The sequence below is a fragment of the Ochotona curzoniae genome, unplaced genomic scaffold, assembly GCF_017591425.1.
Source record: "Ochotona curzoniae isolate NIBS_2020 unplaced genomic scaffold, NIBS_Ocur_1.0 scaffold_2476, whole genome shotgun sequence".
Taxonomy (NCBI): domain Eukaryota; kingdom Metazoa; phylum Chordata; class Mammalia; order Lagomorpha; family Ochotonidae; genus Ochotona; species Ochotona curzoniae.
The window spans coordinates 1,021,612-1,036,613 of NW_024467095.1; the positions used below are offsets into that span (position 1 = coordinate 1,021,612).

The 15,002-nt window shown below is 55.3% G+C and overlaps 2 protein-coding genes across 5 annotated transcripts in view; one reads left to right on the top strand and one right to left on the bottom strand.

Moving 5' to 3' along the window:
- Positions 1-1,159, top strand: part of TNPO3 (transportin 3) — a 69,494-nt gene extending 68,335 nt beyond the window's left edge. For both annotated transcript variants that reach the window (XM_041002435.1, XM_041002436.1), the window contains one exon: positions 868-1,159. The gene's annotated coding sequence lies outside the window, so the exon portion shown is untranslated. The remainder of the gene's footprint in view (positions 1-867) is intronic.
- Positions 1,160-3,816: 2,657 nt separating this feature from the next.
- Positions 3,817-13,668, bottom strand: IRF5 (interferon regulatory factor 5). Of its 3 annotated transcripts, none has more exons than XM_041002439.1 (9): positions 13,647-13,668; positions 10,152-10,357; positions 6,208-6,397; positions 5,892-5,953; positions 5,581-5,626; positions 5,197-5,448; positions 4,687-5,079; positions 4,482-4,600; positions 3,817-4,313 (listed from the first exon to the last, which is right to left on the bottom strand). In XM_041002439.1, the coding sequence occupies exons 2-9, from the start codon at positions 10,344-10,346 to the stop codon at positions 4,065-4,067; spliced, it is 1,506 nt and encodes a 501-aa protein (XP_040858373.1). In that variant the 5' UTR covers positions 10,347-10,357; positions 13,647-13,668; the 3' UTR covers positions 3,817-4,064. The 3 variants fall into 3 exon arrangements, with proteins under 3 accessions (XP_040858373.1, XP_040858371.1, XP_040858372.1); XM_041002437.1 differs by lacking the exon at positions 13,647-13,668 and adding an exon at positions 13,454-13,639; XM_041002438.1 differs by lacking the exon at positions 13,647-13,668 and adding an exon at positions 12,826-12,901.
- Between the last annotated feature and the right edge of the window lie 1,334 nt (positions 13,669-15,002).

A 15,002-nucleotide genomic window follows, 5' to 3' on the forward strand; every position in this document is an offset into this window, starting at 1 on the left:
AAAGGCCCCGTTCTTAGTCCAGCCTGGGAGTTACCAGTGAGATTTGTTCTCCCCGAGTCTGTATGCTCGCTGGTGGTTTCTGTTAGTTGGTGGCAGTGATGCTTCACAGTGTCCTGCCCCAGCACAGGTCACTTCTTGAAGGAGTAAGGTTTCAGATCTTGAGCTCTGGCAGGGTCCGGAGTGGCCAATGATATACTTCCTTGCGCTGAGGGACAGCAGTGGATGCTCGCGGCTGCTCGCAGCTAACGTGGAAGTGTTACTAGTTGTCATGTGTTAACAGAGATAATCCTCATACGGTTCTCAGGCTTAATTATCACACGCATCTAGGCTCTGGCTGACAGTCTGCCTGGCGTGGGGACCTGGTGCCGGCGTCCTTGCTCTTGGGCCTGCAGTGCTCTTCAGTCTCACACTTTTCTAAGGAGGCACATCTTACACAATAAAATTTTGGGACTAATATAGTGGTGCAGCAGATTAAACCCACTGGCTGTAATCTCAGCATCCCAAACATACTGGAGTGCGGGTTCAAGTCCTGCCTGTTCCTCTCTCAGTCCAGCTCCCTGCTCATGACTCTGGGAAAGGAACCCCTAGTGTCTGGGGCGCTGCCTCCTGCTGGGAGATCCGCCTGACTCAGCTCCAACCACGGAGGCCAGTTGGGGAGTGAACCAGTAATGAAAGATTCTCAGTCTCTCCCTTTCGTGTAAATTAAAAAAAAAAAAAAAATCCTTCAGAAGGAAATCTTACCCCACACCCTGATAACTGCACACTGCCGCATTGGGAGGTGAGGGCTAGAACTGCTGCTGGAGCTGGCGGTAGGAGGAGGCCGCTGTGGTCTGGAGCGTGCCTGTTGATGGGCTTCCTCTTTTTCAGGAATGTCTTTTTTATTAGAAGACAGGAAGAAAACAAAAACCAGACTGTGTCCCACAATCAGAACCCTCCATCGTGGCAGAGGGACCTTCGCCGGACTGGGAGCGACTCGAGCCTGCCGAGCCACCCCGAGGAGGTCCTGTGAGGGGTTGCGAGGGAAAATCAGCACGGTTTATAAAGAGATGGCTGCAACCTGTCCAGCAAGGTGGGAGGGGAGCTGGTTTCCTAGTGAACTTGTCTCTAAAGGAGAAATGATTTTAAGAAAATAAAAAAAAAAAAAAAAAGGAAAACTGAACTGAAACATTGGCCTGGAAGCAAGTGACACAGGCATGCACACACAGACACATGCCATGCACGTGCACACACAGGCAGAGCACACGCCATCTGCAGCACATCCGCCTAGGGCAGACGTGGGAGCCAGTGAATGAAATCAGGGTCATCTCTTAGGGCTGTCTCTCGTTTTGTTCTTTCTCTGCCCCTCAGCCCTTGTTCCAGCTGTTGCGTCTTACCTTTAGAGTTTTCCAGACAAGGAACCTGTCCTGCTTTAGATCATGGTCATGTCAGGGACACTCGGGGCCTGCAGCATCAGCATTTGTGTTGGTGACTCCACCTCCAGGCCACACGAGGTTGTCCCCACTCTTGCAGAGGGAATAGGTCACGCAGGGAGGGGCAGGGTATAATGTGTGTTCACATCTTTAGGATTTTGTTTTTAAGGATTTTTTTTACCCCTCAGTGAATTATTCACCCACAGACATGAGATAGAAAAAAGATGAGGGTGGGAGTGTGGAGATAAAAAAGTGTTTACAGGGCTAGCTATATTCAAAATTGTGTGGCAATGGATTACCTTCTTGGGGTGGGGTTTGACTGAAGAGGGAGCCCCAAATAGAGCCCCGTGCCCTCAGATACACAGACACTGTTTTGTCTGGTGTTGGAGTCTTCTTGAGAACAAACCAACAGCAACGACTAAAAGGAAATAACAATAAATTTTTAAAATTAAATTCGTGTTTCTTCATTTGTGCTTGCATTCTTTGGCCGGAGCTGTGAGGTGGCTCAGGCTGGCCCGGCCTCTTAGCAGTGGCACTTAGCACCCCTGCACGGTGGGGTTTGCGACTCTAAAGCCCCCCAGCCACTGGGTGCTGGCAACATGTGTCATCCCCCTGGCCATGGGTTCAGTGTTCTGTGGATTAACAGCTGCACAAGTCTGCAGCACAAGAATATCATTGCTAGTGGAAGCTTAGCCTGGTTATGGAGCCATGAACTGCAACACGCCCCTATCCCAGGGATTTGTTATGTCTGTCCCTTAGATGGTCCTCTGTGGAAAAGACTGCCAGAAATTTTGTGTTCCTTTTTAAGAAATTAAGTGGGTAACTGCCATCCAGTGCTAGCACCAGTTTGAGTCCTGGCTGCTCCGCTTCCCATCCAGCTCCCTGCTGTTGCGTCTGGAAAAGTAGCAGACGATGGCCCAGGTGCTTGGGTCCCTGTCACCCACACGGAAGATCCAGACAAAGCTAGCTTCGAACCTGCCCAGCTCTGTTGTGGCCAGCTGGGGAGTGAACAGTAGATAGGAAGCCAGTCTGTCTTCCTGTAACTTTGCTTTTCAAATACATAAATTTTGAAATCATCGGAAGGCAACTAGAAACCCAACCAGGCTTTTCAGGGGCAATTGAAACTCCAAGAGCGCTCAGAAAGTTCCAGGAGTTCATCTGAGTCAGATTATAAATTCAAGTGTGTTCGGGGATAAAACCAGTCAAGAAGTGAACCGGAGGAGGGAGAGCATCCCCCTGGAAAGCTGCAGCTCATTGTCTCTGGGAATGTGTCAGTTCTCTGAGAGCCTGGCCCTCTACTTACGACAGCAAGTCTGAGAGCAGAGATGACTAATTTCTGTGTCAAGAAGAAACTGCCAAGGTCAGATGGGAGGAAAGGTGCTGGTCCTTGTGGATGAGTGAAAAGTCCTGTACTCTTGTATCTACTCAGTTTAGGGTTGGGGTAAAAGTTAACAATTCTGAAACTGCCATATCAGTGGACAATAGAGAGAAGCAAAGCAGGAGCTGGGGAGAACTGCTCTTTGATAAACAGGAGTGAGGTCAACAGCAGAGGTCATGTTGGTAGTGTGTGCCCCTGACATGAGATGGTGAGCCTTCCCAAGTCTAGCACAAGAAGCATCAGATAAACACGGTTGCTGCATGTTTGGGAAAGCAGCTGGCCAGCACAGCTCCAGAGCCTCAACAGCGTCAGGAACAAGTCATCAGAGCCTGTCCAAAAACATGGTGAGCTCCTGGCCAGGGCTATCTGAGACACTTTGGGAACAAGAAAAGGGTAATAGAGAAACACAGTTGAAACATACAGGGCCTGAGACCTGGTTTGATGGCTCAGTGGCTAAAGCCTCACCTTGCCAACATCAGCATCCCATGTGGACACCGGTTCATGTCCTCGCTGCTCCACTTCCCATCTTCCCTGCTTGTGGCCTGGGAAAGCACCTTAGGACCCTGCACCTGCATGGGAAACCTACAAGAAGCTCCTGCTTCCTGGCTTTGGATTAGCTCAGCTCCGGCTGTTGCATTCACTTGGGGAGTAAACCAACAGATGCTATTTATACATGAAATATGTTTAAGATTTGTTTCCAAATAATGAGGCAGATGAAAGTTTGAACAGAAAAGATGGACCATCTAGATCTGGCAGAAGAGCGACTGGCACTGGAAAACCAAAGGAAAGCAGGCAGGTCTGTTTTGCACATTTATTCCAAAAATAAAAATGCAGCTTCCTACCCCCTGCACTTGGGAGTCCCCAGAAGCAGGCCCACTGCCAGCCCTGAGTGTCCTGTGTGGTCTGATTGCCAAGACCCATCCTGGGAGGGAGAGCAGCAAGGAAGGACAGTTCTGACCAGGGAATCCCCCCCGAATCCGTGGGGAGGGGGTGCTGCAAAGGAATGAACCTGGCCCTCATTACTCCTTGACTCCTTTAAACTTGAAGAAAAGGGGCCATACCTCAAGGCTGGCCCACCCTGCCGCTCCTCGCTGGCCTGTGGCTGGATAGGCAAGTGCAAGCACAGGACATGCGGGCCTGAGAGCCCTCCGAGCAAAGCCTGCAGAAAGATCCAGAGCTGGCTGTCTCCTCAAATCCCTTCCAGGAGACCCAGGGGGAAGACCCTTGCAGCGGCCAGCTTCTGCCCATCCGTTCACACAGTCACGCAGCAGGCCTTGTTACTGCATGCCAACTGGGTGCATGGGCCAGGGAGCTGGGCCAGTAGCCAGGCCAGAAGCCCCAGCAGGGGCCGGGTCCACAGGCTGTGCCCGCTGCTGAGCCTGCCAAAGACGGTGGAGCTCCTTGAACTGTGCCACCATGCAGTCTTTGAGGTCTGGGTTGGAGATCTGCAGTCGGATGCTATCTGCCGACCAAGAGAGCTCACCGGAGAACATCTCCAGCAGCAACCGAGCTGCCACTGGCACCACCTGCCATTGGGGAGAAAACGCATGGCAGGAGCTGACAATGGACCCAGGACAGCCACCTCAGACAGGGACCACCCACCTCCTCCAGCCCCAGCGCCCTTGACCACCACACCAGCTTCCTCCCCTGCCCTGCTGGGGCCAGAGGACAGAGGTGGTGGGGCGGGAATGTACCTGTACAGTAATGAGCTTCTTCTCTCTGGGCTTGCGGTCAGGCCACTCCTCCCCAAAACAGAAGAAGATCTCAAAGGGTGGTGGGGCGTCAGTCTGGCCCTTCTGGAACAGGATGAGCTCTGCGTGGAGAGCAAGATGTCCTGGTTAGAAGGCAGAACCGTGCTCATACAAAGCAGATGAGGCCACCAGCAGGGCACCTGCTCACCATTGAGGAAGTGCTCCAGGCTGAAGAGCTTGGTACGGACCTCCCGCTGGATGGGGTTAGGGTGCGAGCCATGGGCCATGGCACAGGGCCCACTCCAGAACACCTTGCACTGGCACAGGCGGATGGCATACAGGTCCTGGCCCTGCAACTGCAGGATGAGTCCGCGGTCCAGCACGTCCAGCAGCTGGTTGGTGTAGTAGCGCTGCTTGTCGCTGGGGATGTCCTCAGGACTGGGGAAGCGCACCTGCTCTAGGCTCACGGGCCCAAAGAGCTCCACCTGCTCCTGGGTGGCCTCTAGCTGGCTATAGAAGAGCCGGCAGCCATGCGGGTTGCTGACGGTGAGGGCACGGGGCGGCTGCCCCCGATACTGGAACTTGATCTCCAGGTCGGTCACTGCAGGGGCAGGGTTCCCACCAATCAGCTCTGCCACCCCCATCCACAGAGGCTGGCATGACCAGCTGTCTCATCCCTCCCCCAGCTTCCAGCCCCCATCCCTCCCCAGAGCCTTACAGGGCAGCATGTGAGGGCTGATGAGCAGATCAGGCACAAACTGTTCACCTGCAGGTGGCAGGCTGTTGGGCAGGGGCCCTGGCTGCACCTCCGGCAGCAGCTGATGCAGCTCCTGAGGGAAGCCAGGTGCACTGCCAGGTGGCGGGGCCAGGAGGTTGGGGTCCGAGGCAGGTGGGCCTGGCAGCACAGGTGGCACGGTGATACCCGTGGGTAAAGAGTAGGGGGTCACCGTAGGGGCAGGCCCCACTGCTTCTGCAGGAGGAGGAACGGACAGCGCTGTGAATGCCTGCTCTCAGATCTGCATCCCAGGGATCAGTCCACCCTCTCCCCACCACCCTAGGCACCTGTAGCTCCCCCTGTGGGCAGACTCCCACCCCAGCTCACCTGTGATGCTCAGGTTTGGTAACATCATCTGGAGCTGCTGGGCAGGCTAGGCAAGGAGGAGGCAGGGGTCAGACCGGAGAAAAGGGAAGCGCAAGGCAACTCCCCCAGCCTGCCTGCTCAAGGAAGACTTTGCCTCCCTCTGGTCCTGCCTCTGCCACCTCCAGGCAGGTCCTGAAAGCACCCAGGGCTTCATTCTCCACCCCCTGCTTTCTGCAGGCACAGCAGCCTGCCACGCCTAACCTCAGCTAGGCTAGGTGCTAAAGCAGGGTGGGTTGCAGCAGCCCCTGCCTCCCTGCCCAGCCCATGCTCACCTCTTCTTCTTCCTCCTCCTCTTCCTCTGGCACACCATAGTAATCCTCAGTGGGCTGCGACTCTGCACAACAGGGCAGGACAGGAGGGGTGTCAGTGGACAGCCTGAGGCTGCCTGTAGTTCCTGCTCTTGGCAAAGTTGCCTGATGGCAGGACTCAGACAGGGCACAGCTAGCCAGGGAGACCCCAGAACCAAGCTGACAGTGACAGAGGCAGGAGCTGGGGACTGGATTCCACTGCAAAGCCACTCGTGTTTATGTGCTGTGACTCCAGAGCAACGCACGGCCTCCCAGGTGATGCCCCCAGGGCTGGGCATACCCGTGGCAGTGGGGCCGTTGGAGCAGACCTCGTAGATCTTGTAGGGCTGAGGCGGCATATCCCGGGGCCCGTCGTAGATGAGGCGGAAGTCGCGACTCTTGTTGAGGGCGCAGCGCAGGTTGGCTTTCCACTTGGCCGGGTCGGCTTCATCCACGCCCTCGGTGTACTTCCCTGTCTCCCTGGCCCAGGCCTAGAGCAGGAGGAGCGGACAGCTGACAGACCACAAGGAACTGGCTCCACCAAAACCATCCCTTGCACCTGCCACCTGGGCTGGGCAGGGCAGGGGGTGGGTGCTGTTGCCATGAGCTTTGGGCCCCAGGGCCTGGTAAGTAGCTGGTAACCTGATGTTACTTCTCTCCAGCCAGACAGCAGGTAGCTGTGGGCCCCTGCTGCGTGCCAGGTCAAGTATTTGGTCTCTCTCTGCTTCAGTTTCTACTCCACAGCACCCACTTGCAGGGTGGCAGTTAAGACACAGAGGCTGATACCCACCAAGCACATGGAGCTGTGCCTGCACCCTGGACAGGTTCCAGACACCTGAACCGCTAGTATTATGACTTTGTTTAGTTTTTAAAGATTTATTTATCTGAAAGAGTGAGAGAACTTCCTCCAGCTGGTTCACTCCTCAAATAGCCACATGACTATGGCTGGGTCAGCTTAAAGCCAGGAACGTGGGACTGCACCGGAGGCTCCCACATGTGTGGCAGGGACCAAAGGACTTGGGCCACCTTCTGCTTTCCGCGCAGGCAGGCAGCCAGGCGGCTGGGGAAGAATGGCCAGCACTGGAGCCAGTACTCCTACGTGGGATGCTGGTGTTATAGGCAGTGCCTTAGCCTGCTGTGCTACAGTATTGGATGGCAATTATTGATGTCAGAATTACACATTTCTATCCTTTAACCCAGCAATTGGATGTCTAGAAATGTACCTTACTGGGGTGGGCACCGTGGCACAGTGGTGAAAGCACTGCCTAGGATCCCTGCATGCCAGGATTGAGTGCCACCTCTGCTCCCAGCCCTACTTTTATGAATGTGCCTGGTAGGAAGCAACAAGCATTGGTCCAAGGACTTGGCACCCATACCCAAACCCCAGCTGGAGTTCCTGGCTCCTGGCCTGGCCTGTCCTACCCTGGACAGTTGTGGGCACTTGGGGAGTAAAGCAGATAAAAGATCTCTGTATATCTCTTGCTAACATTGCCTGTCACATATTTAGCAAACTCTGTAAATCAAAGTCATTTATCCTGCAGGTTCTAGAATTTTTCACACACCAGGTTATTCAGTTAGTACAGCACTATTTTCAAAGCAGAAGATTCTGAGGAACCAACATCCATTAACAAGGAGCTGGCTAAATTATGGCCAGCCCATAAATTGAATAGGGGCAGCAAATAGATAGATAAATAGATAGATAGAGCTTCTTATATACTGACATGTGACAGTCTTCAACAAGTATGAAGTGTATGTATCTACCCTTTGCTGGACAGTGGGAAAGGATAAGCATTTGAGTGAACAGGGATTTGAAAAGTTCATGGACAATGAAATTAAAAGTTAAGTTGTTGGGCCCTGCACAGTGGCTCCGTGATTAAATCCTCAGCTTGCATGTGCCGGGATCCCATATGGGTGCCAGTTTGTATCTCAACTGCTCCGCTTCCCTTCCAGCTCCCTGCCTGTGGCTTGGGAAAGCAATGGAGGACGACCCAAAGCCTTGGGACTCTGCACCCTCATGGGAAATCCAGAAGAAGCTCCTGGCCCCTGGCTTCAGATTGGCTCAGCTCTGGCTGTTGCGGCCACTTGAGGAGTGAACCAGCAGACATAAGATCTTTCCCTCTGACTCTCCTCTATAAATCTGGCTGTTTAGGTAAGGGTCTTTGGTCTTTGGCCTGGTAGCTGAGACGACGGTTAGCAGACTGGAGCCCCACATCTGAGTCTGACACTGGCTCTGGCTCCTGGCCCTTTATTCCAGACCTTGGGAAGCAGCAGTGATGCCCCAGTCTTTGGATTCCTGCCATCCACATGGGAGACCTGGATGGAGCTTCAGTCTCCTGGGCTCAGCCTTGCCCCCAGGGCTGGTTATTGCAGGCATTTGCAAAGTGAACTAGCACTTCTTCTCTGTAAATCTGCCTCTCAAATAAAAATAAATATTTTTAAAAGGTTTGGAGGATACAGTGACTTTGCAGGCTAATCCTCTGCCTATGATGCCAGCATTCCATGTGGGCTTCAGTGGAGCAGTCCAGCTCCCTGCCTGTGGCCCGGGAAAGCAGTTGAGGACGGCCTAAGTCTTTGGGACTCTGCACCCGTGTGGGAGACCCAGAAGGAGGTCCTGGATCCTGGTTTCAGATCAGCTCAGCTCTGGCCATTGCAGTCATTTGGGGAGTGAAACCGCAGACAGAGGATGTGTCTCAATCTCTCATAGTCTCTGTCCCTGCCAGTGAACTAGCAGATATGGGGGAGGGAGTGTTCTTCCTCAAATAGAATAAAGAAGGAAAAAGAAAAAGAAAAAAAACAACCTGGGTCTGGTACTGTCGCACGAGTAAAGCTATCGCCTACAACGCTGGTATCGCATCTGGGCCTGATTCCGATCCCAGCCTGGGAAGAGCAGCACAGGATGGCCTAACCTGCCTGGACCCCTGCCAACCATGTGGCAGAAGCCCCTGGCTCCTGGCTTTGGTCTGGCCTACCCTGGCTGCTGCGTCCAGCAGACAGAAGATTTTTCTGTATGAGTTTGACTTTCAAATAAATCACACAAACAAACAAAAACCCAGAGACCTCTGTATATATATTTGTTTTCACTACTGATACCCAGTGTCTGTTTTAGCGGGAAGCTGAAATCAAAAGCCAACACAGGTACCAAATGTGGATATTGTAAAATGGGATGTGTTTATCTGAACCACTAGAGCCAAATGCCCACTCCCTCTCAAAGTCTTAAACACTCTGCCAGTGGATGGAAGATCTTTCTCTCTGTCTCTCCTTCTCTTTTTAAATCTGCCTTTCCATTGAAATAAAATAAAATAACTCTTTAAAAAAAAAGATTTCCTTTATTTAAAAGATAGAGTAATGCAGAAGGGGCAGTGGGACAGAAAAAGCTCTTTCATCCACTAATTAATTATCCAAATGGCTACAATATCCAGATCTGGGTCAAGGCAGGATCCTGGAACTCTGAACATTGATTTCCCATGTGGATGCAATGAACTCAAGTATTTGGGCCATCATCTGCAGCCTTCCCGGTGCATTGGCAGGGCTTGGGTGGGAGGCAGAGCAGCCAGGATGCAGATCCGTGCTAATGTGGCATGCTGATGTTGCAAGCTGTGGCTTGACACGCTACTCAAACATAAATAAATAAGTAAATAAACACTCTTAGGGATGGCATTACAGCACAGTGGGTCAAGTCACCACTTGCAGTGCCAGTCCCAGCAGCTCCGCTTCTGATCCTGGTCTCTGCTGATGTTCCTGAATCCATGCAGAAGGCCTAGAAAAAACTGCCGCTCCTGGTGTTGGCCCAGCCTGGCCCTGGCCATTGTGACCACTGGGAGAGTAACTAACAAATAGATCTCTCTTTGTCTGTTTTTCTGTCTACCTTTCAAAATAAATAAATCCTTTCTATTTTAATTAAAAGTAAACATTCTCTTTGACCCAGCAACTAATTTCCTTAAAAAAAAAAAAAGCTGTATTTTTTTTGAAATTCAAAGCAACAGAGATTCCTCTGCAAGGATTTAGCCGCTAGGTCACCACCTCTTCTCTTTAAATTTTGTCTTTTAAATGAAGCAGAAAGAGAAGACAGCGGTCTGTAGGAGGAGAGCAGCCCTGCCTTGCTCTGGGCTGCGGATGAGCATGGCTGACCCTGTGGCTATGCCCATGTCATCAGTTTGGGAGAGCAAGTGTGTGTGCACCTGTTGCCTCCCTCTTCCAGCAAGGAGAACCTAGGACATCCAGGCAGTGCTATGGCCTATGGCTTACCTTGAAGATGGTGTTGTCGCCGTCTTGGCTGGGACCGTGCCGGGTGGCATGACGCCAGGGGATGTAGAAGAATTTCCTTTCCCCGTTGACCCACTGCAGCCCTGGGTACTGGCAACTGTTCACCTGGGCCACCAGCCAGGGCTTGAGTCGCACGCGGCGGGGTGGCTGGGGAGCCCCGGGGGCCGGCTGGTTCATGGCCAAGGGGACTGCAGGGCAAAGCAAGGGTGGGGCAGTGTCAGCAGGTGTACGCAGCAAGTACAGGGGGAGGTCCAGGAGCAGCCTGTCCAGACTGCCTAGCGGTTGTACAGGCCAGTTCTCTTCTGTAACCAGCAGTTTGCCCCTCACAGGGTCACCAAATTGGTGGGGGCAGGAGGGTGGGGGCGAAAGGAGAAGGTAGGAAGAGATTTACAAGGCCTCCCCCATCTCTGGTCCTTTATCCTAACCGCAAGCCGAGGCCTAGGCTGATCTTACTCGCCACCTCTGCACTAGTGAGCTGTCCTCACTTCACAGGCTGGGTTCATTTCTCCAGCCAGGGTGGCCCAAAGCAGTGAGCACAGGACCCCAGGCATGGGTGGGCTGACATTTCACACCCACCATCCGCCCAGCTCCTCCCAGTCTGCTTCCTACACTTCCAGAAAGCGGAGCACAAACACAGCATGGAACAGAAGGAGGGCCCGCGCGCCCAGCTCTCAAGAGTTTCCTTCCTGCCTCAGTTTCCCTTGGGGCTGAAGCTTCCTTCTTTCTGAACATTTTTTAGGGTAATTTCATCAGCTCATTCGGTTTCATTCAGCTACAACTTTTCTCCACAAGGTGCTGCGGTTCCCCCAACTTCTGCTCCCACTGCACCTGGGATGCTGCTCGTGCTCACTGGGGGACGGGGAAGGTCCGTGCTGCCCACAGCTACAGAAGTAAGGAAGACTAGGTCCAAATTCGGAGCCCACCTGGCTGGCCACATGCCGCCCCCACCTTCCCCCTCCAGAGGCCACTCCTTCTCCAGACAAGGAACCTGAAACCCTTCACAGCGGGGCACCCTCTCCACCCCCACCCAAGCCTGTGGCCCTTGATTAACCCTGGGACCTCAAGGTCAAAAACTGCAAGGACTGAGCTGCTACCTGACCTAGCCTGCAAGTGGAAACTGTCACTCAGCAAATGAGGAACAGAGGTCAGTTGGCTCCTAACGTTCCCATCCCAGTAACTTTTTGGGGGTACAGCTACCATGTGCCCCCTCCAGGCGCAGGAGTCAGCCTCCAAGGGCCTCTGGTCTACAGAGCAGTACCTAGCTCAGCACCCGGCAAGACCAGGCAGGGCGGGTGGGCGAGCTGCAGGCCTACCCTGGTGCCTTAACACTTCCCTTTTCTATACAGCCTCCGCCCAGCCAGCAGGGGAAACGAAAGCGACCAGACATATGGACTGACAGGCAAGAAGCCTGACTCACCAGGCGTTGAGGAGGGAGGGGCGCAGAGGAAACGCACAGGTGGGTCCCCCGGCCCAAAGTGTGCCTCCCAGCGCCGGGCCAAGCACAGCTGCCGGGATCCCTACCACGGGCGCCGCCCCAAGTCCCGCCCCCTCCAGGTGAGCTGACACACCTGGGCCCGACCCGGAGTCCAGACCGGCCGAGGCTACGGAGCAGCTGGTGCGGCAGGAAAGAGCGTCTCGCTCGGTGTCCTCCCCGGGCAGGGGAGGGGGAGGCCGGACGATAGCCGGGGAAACCCCGAAGGTGGGCCTTCAGAGGAAAAACGATCTCCAGAGCTTTCCTGGTGCCCCCATGCCAGGTAGCGAAGAGAAGGAACCCCTTTTGGGGGGACCCCCTCGCTAGCTTCCTCCATCTTCCCGGCCCAATTGGCTGGTCCTCACCCAGGCTTGGTGGCGAGAGGCTGCCTCGAGCCCGCCCCTCCAGCTGGGGCCTTCCCCGCCTTACCGCGCTCCGCTGGAGCCAGGAAAGTCCCCACGGCACCCCAGAATCCTGCCCACGTCCCTCCAGCGGCCGAGATGCGGGCTCGGCAGCAGGTGCAGGTCCTGAGACCTTGCCGCCCCCGCACCGCCCCACGCTGGTCTTACTTTTCGTCCACTTTGAAACTCGCTTCCTTCTTAAACTTAGGGGGCCTGGCCTTGGGAATCCCATTCCACGAAGCCTCGCGCCCCCATCCTTCCCCGGCTGCTACGAGGGTCATCGCCACCCGATCCTCTGTTTCTAGAAGTTCCCACCCTGACCTTAAGATCCGGGGAGGATCTGAGCCCCCTCCTCTGAAAGCATGCAGGGAGACCGAGGGACACAGGTGGGGAGCACCCCACCAGGGAAAAGGTGGGGTGATCGGGGCCTCGCTCCTCCCTCGGCCACTCCAGCCGGCCTCCCCGCTCGTCACCGCCAAGGGAAAGAGGCGCGGACGCTGCTGCCCATCCGGCCTCGGGGATTGCTCCAGGTGCCCTGTACCCCGAGATCATCCGAGCCTGGGAGGGCGACGGAAACGGTTCTAGGGGCCGGCGAGCCGCACGCCCCCACAGCGGGCGCCCACCGGAGCTGGGCTCGGACCCGCGCCTGCCTGCGGCCAACAGGTGCCCCCGAGAGTGGGGGTGGGGACGGGGGAAGACCAGACTGGTGCGGGAGCTGGCAGAGCCCAAACCCCACTCCTCCGACCCGGAGCGCAGAGAAGGTGGCCCGGTGGCCGCGACCCACCTGCGAACCGGGTTCCCGCGTGGCTGCGCCCGGGAGCGCGGGGCGAGCGGGCGCCCTCCGGGAGCTGGCTGCGCCTCCGCCGGGCGGCCAGCCGGCCCTGCACTTCCGCGTCGCGCCGCCCCCGCCCCCGGCCGCTGCTGCCCGGGCCTCGGGGAGCCTGGCGCGCCCCGCCCCGCCGGGCCACCCGCGCCCCGCGCCCAGCCCCTCTGCCCTGCGCCGGGGCTCAACAAGGACAGGGGGCGCCAGGCCCAGCGCGCCAGCCTGGGCGGATCCCCGGTTTCCCGTAATCGGGGAACCAGAGAATCGCCCTTCGACAGCTCCCCGATCTCGCTCCCGTGCAGAGTGGGGCTTCGCCCACCCCCAAGTCCGCACCCTCCCAGGGGGCGCCACACGTACCCAGTCGACTAGATGGTGGGGGGCAGCCTACCAACCCCCGCCCTACCGCAGTCCCCTCCCGCGCCCCAGGGTGGGGCCTCGCCCCAGTGCAGCGAAGCCGTGGACCTTTCTCAACCTCAGGGCCCCCTCAAGTGACTCACGTCCCAAGCCCCTCCCGGGCATCCTACGGCTACGCCCCAGAGCTCTGCAGCCCCGCGCCTGCCCCGCGCCTGCCCCGCGCCTCCCTTCTCACCCTGCCGTCACCATCCATCAGCTGTTGGGTAGCACCAGTGGGTCTCTCTCGCTTGCAGGCCGCGGCTTCACGAATCCGGTTCCTTCTGGAACATTCCTGGGTGGCTCACTCCCACTCTGCTAGCCACCCTCTGGCTCCACAGCCCCTTCCCTCGGAAGACTGCGCCCACTTCCCCCAGAGCTGTGCAGCCTACCTCCTGGTTCTTGCCTCTGTTATGCCAATTTCAACTCAAATCAGCTTCCCCTCCAGGGGCCACGCCCGGCTTTGGAGTGTTCATCTCCTAGAGCAATTTTTATTTAACAAAAACTTTTTTGAAGTTCTTTATTTTTATTGGAAAGGCAGATCAGATTTATGGAGAAAAGCAGAGACAAAGATCTTCCACCCACTGGTTCACTCCCCAAGTAGCCACAAGGCCAGAGCTGATCATATCATCTGAACCCAGGATATAGGAGCGTCTTCAGATCTACCACGTAGTGCAGGGTCCCAAGGCTTTGGGTTCTCAACTGCTTTCCCAGGCTACAATGAAGTGGAGCAGCTGGGATACAAACCGGTGCCCATATGGGATCCCGGCGCTTGCAAGGTAAGGACTTAGCCACTAAACTATTATCCAGGTTCTTGTTTTTAAAAATTTTAATGGAGACAATGCCAGAGACAATATATATACCAACTCCGGCATATATATATATGGAGAGGAAGAGAGAGAGAGAGAGCTCCACCCCTTCACTGGTTTCTCCAGGACTGGGTCAGGTGGAAGCAGAGCTGGGCACTCCCCTGAGGTCCTTCAGTGGATGCTCTGTTGGGGACCAAACCGCTGTAGCCATGGCAGCTGCCTCCAGGGTTCTGCATGAACAAGAGCAGGGGCCCAGAGTGCAGCTACACGTGGAAAGTAGAAGCTGCTAAGTCAAACTCTCACCTCTCATTTTTACTTAGAGACTTATTTTAAAATTTTTATAAGAAAGGCAGACTTACACAGAGAAGGAAAACGGAGATCTTCCCTGGGCTGATTCACTCCCCAAATGTCCACAAGGCCAGAACTGGGCTGCTCTGAGGCTGGGAGCCAGGAGCTTCTTCCAGCTCTCCCACATGGATGCAGGGGACAAACACTTGGGTCATCTCCTGCTGATTGCCCAAGGCCATTAGCAGGGAGCTGAATCAGAAGTGGAGTAAACAGGGCTCAAGCCAGTACCCGCAAGGGATGCTGGCACCACAGCCCGCCGGCCCCTTTCATCATCATCATTATTATTATTAAGTAATTTGAGAGGCAGAGAGTGGTCCCATCCATTGGTCCACCCACCTGTCTGTAAGGAGCATGGTGGAAGGGTAGGTCTCCCATGCGAGAGTGGCATGGGTTTTGCTAATTACCCACTTGTCACCTGCTGCCTCCTGGGGTGTGCGTTAACAGGAAGCTGGCATCTGGGCTGTAACAGCCTGGAACGAGGCGCTCTATGGGGCAGGGGGTTGTCCTCACTACTAGGCCCAAGACTTAACCTTATTATGTTTTCATTGGAAAGGCGGATATACAGAGAGGAGAGACAGAGAGGAAGATCTT

Bases quoted from the DNA above. Each gene is read 5' to 3' on its own strand.
- IRF5 (XM_041002439.1), bottom strand. From the start codon at position 10,346: ATGAACCAGCCGGCCCCCGGGGCTCCCCAGCCACCCCGCCGCGTGCGA. The intron at 5,954-6,207 runs GTATGCCCAGCC...CCTGTTGTGCAG, and splicing joins CAACGGCCCCACTGCCACGG to AGTCGCAGCCCACTGAGGAT. The intron at 4,314-4,481 runs GTACATTCCCGC...CCCCAATGGCAG, and splicing joins AGAAGCTCATTACTGTACAG to GTGGTGCCAGTGGCAGCTCG.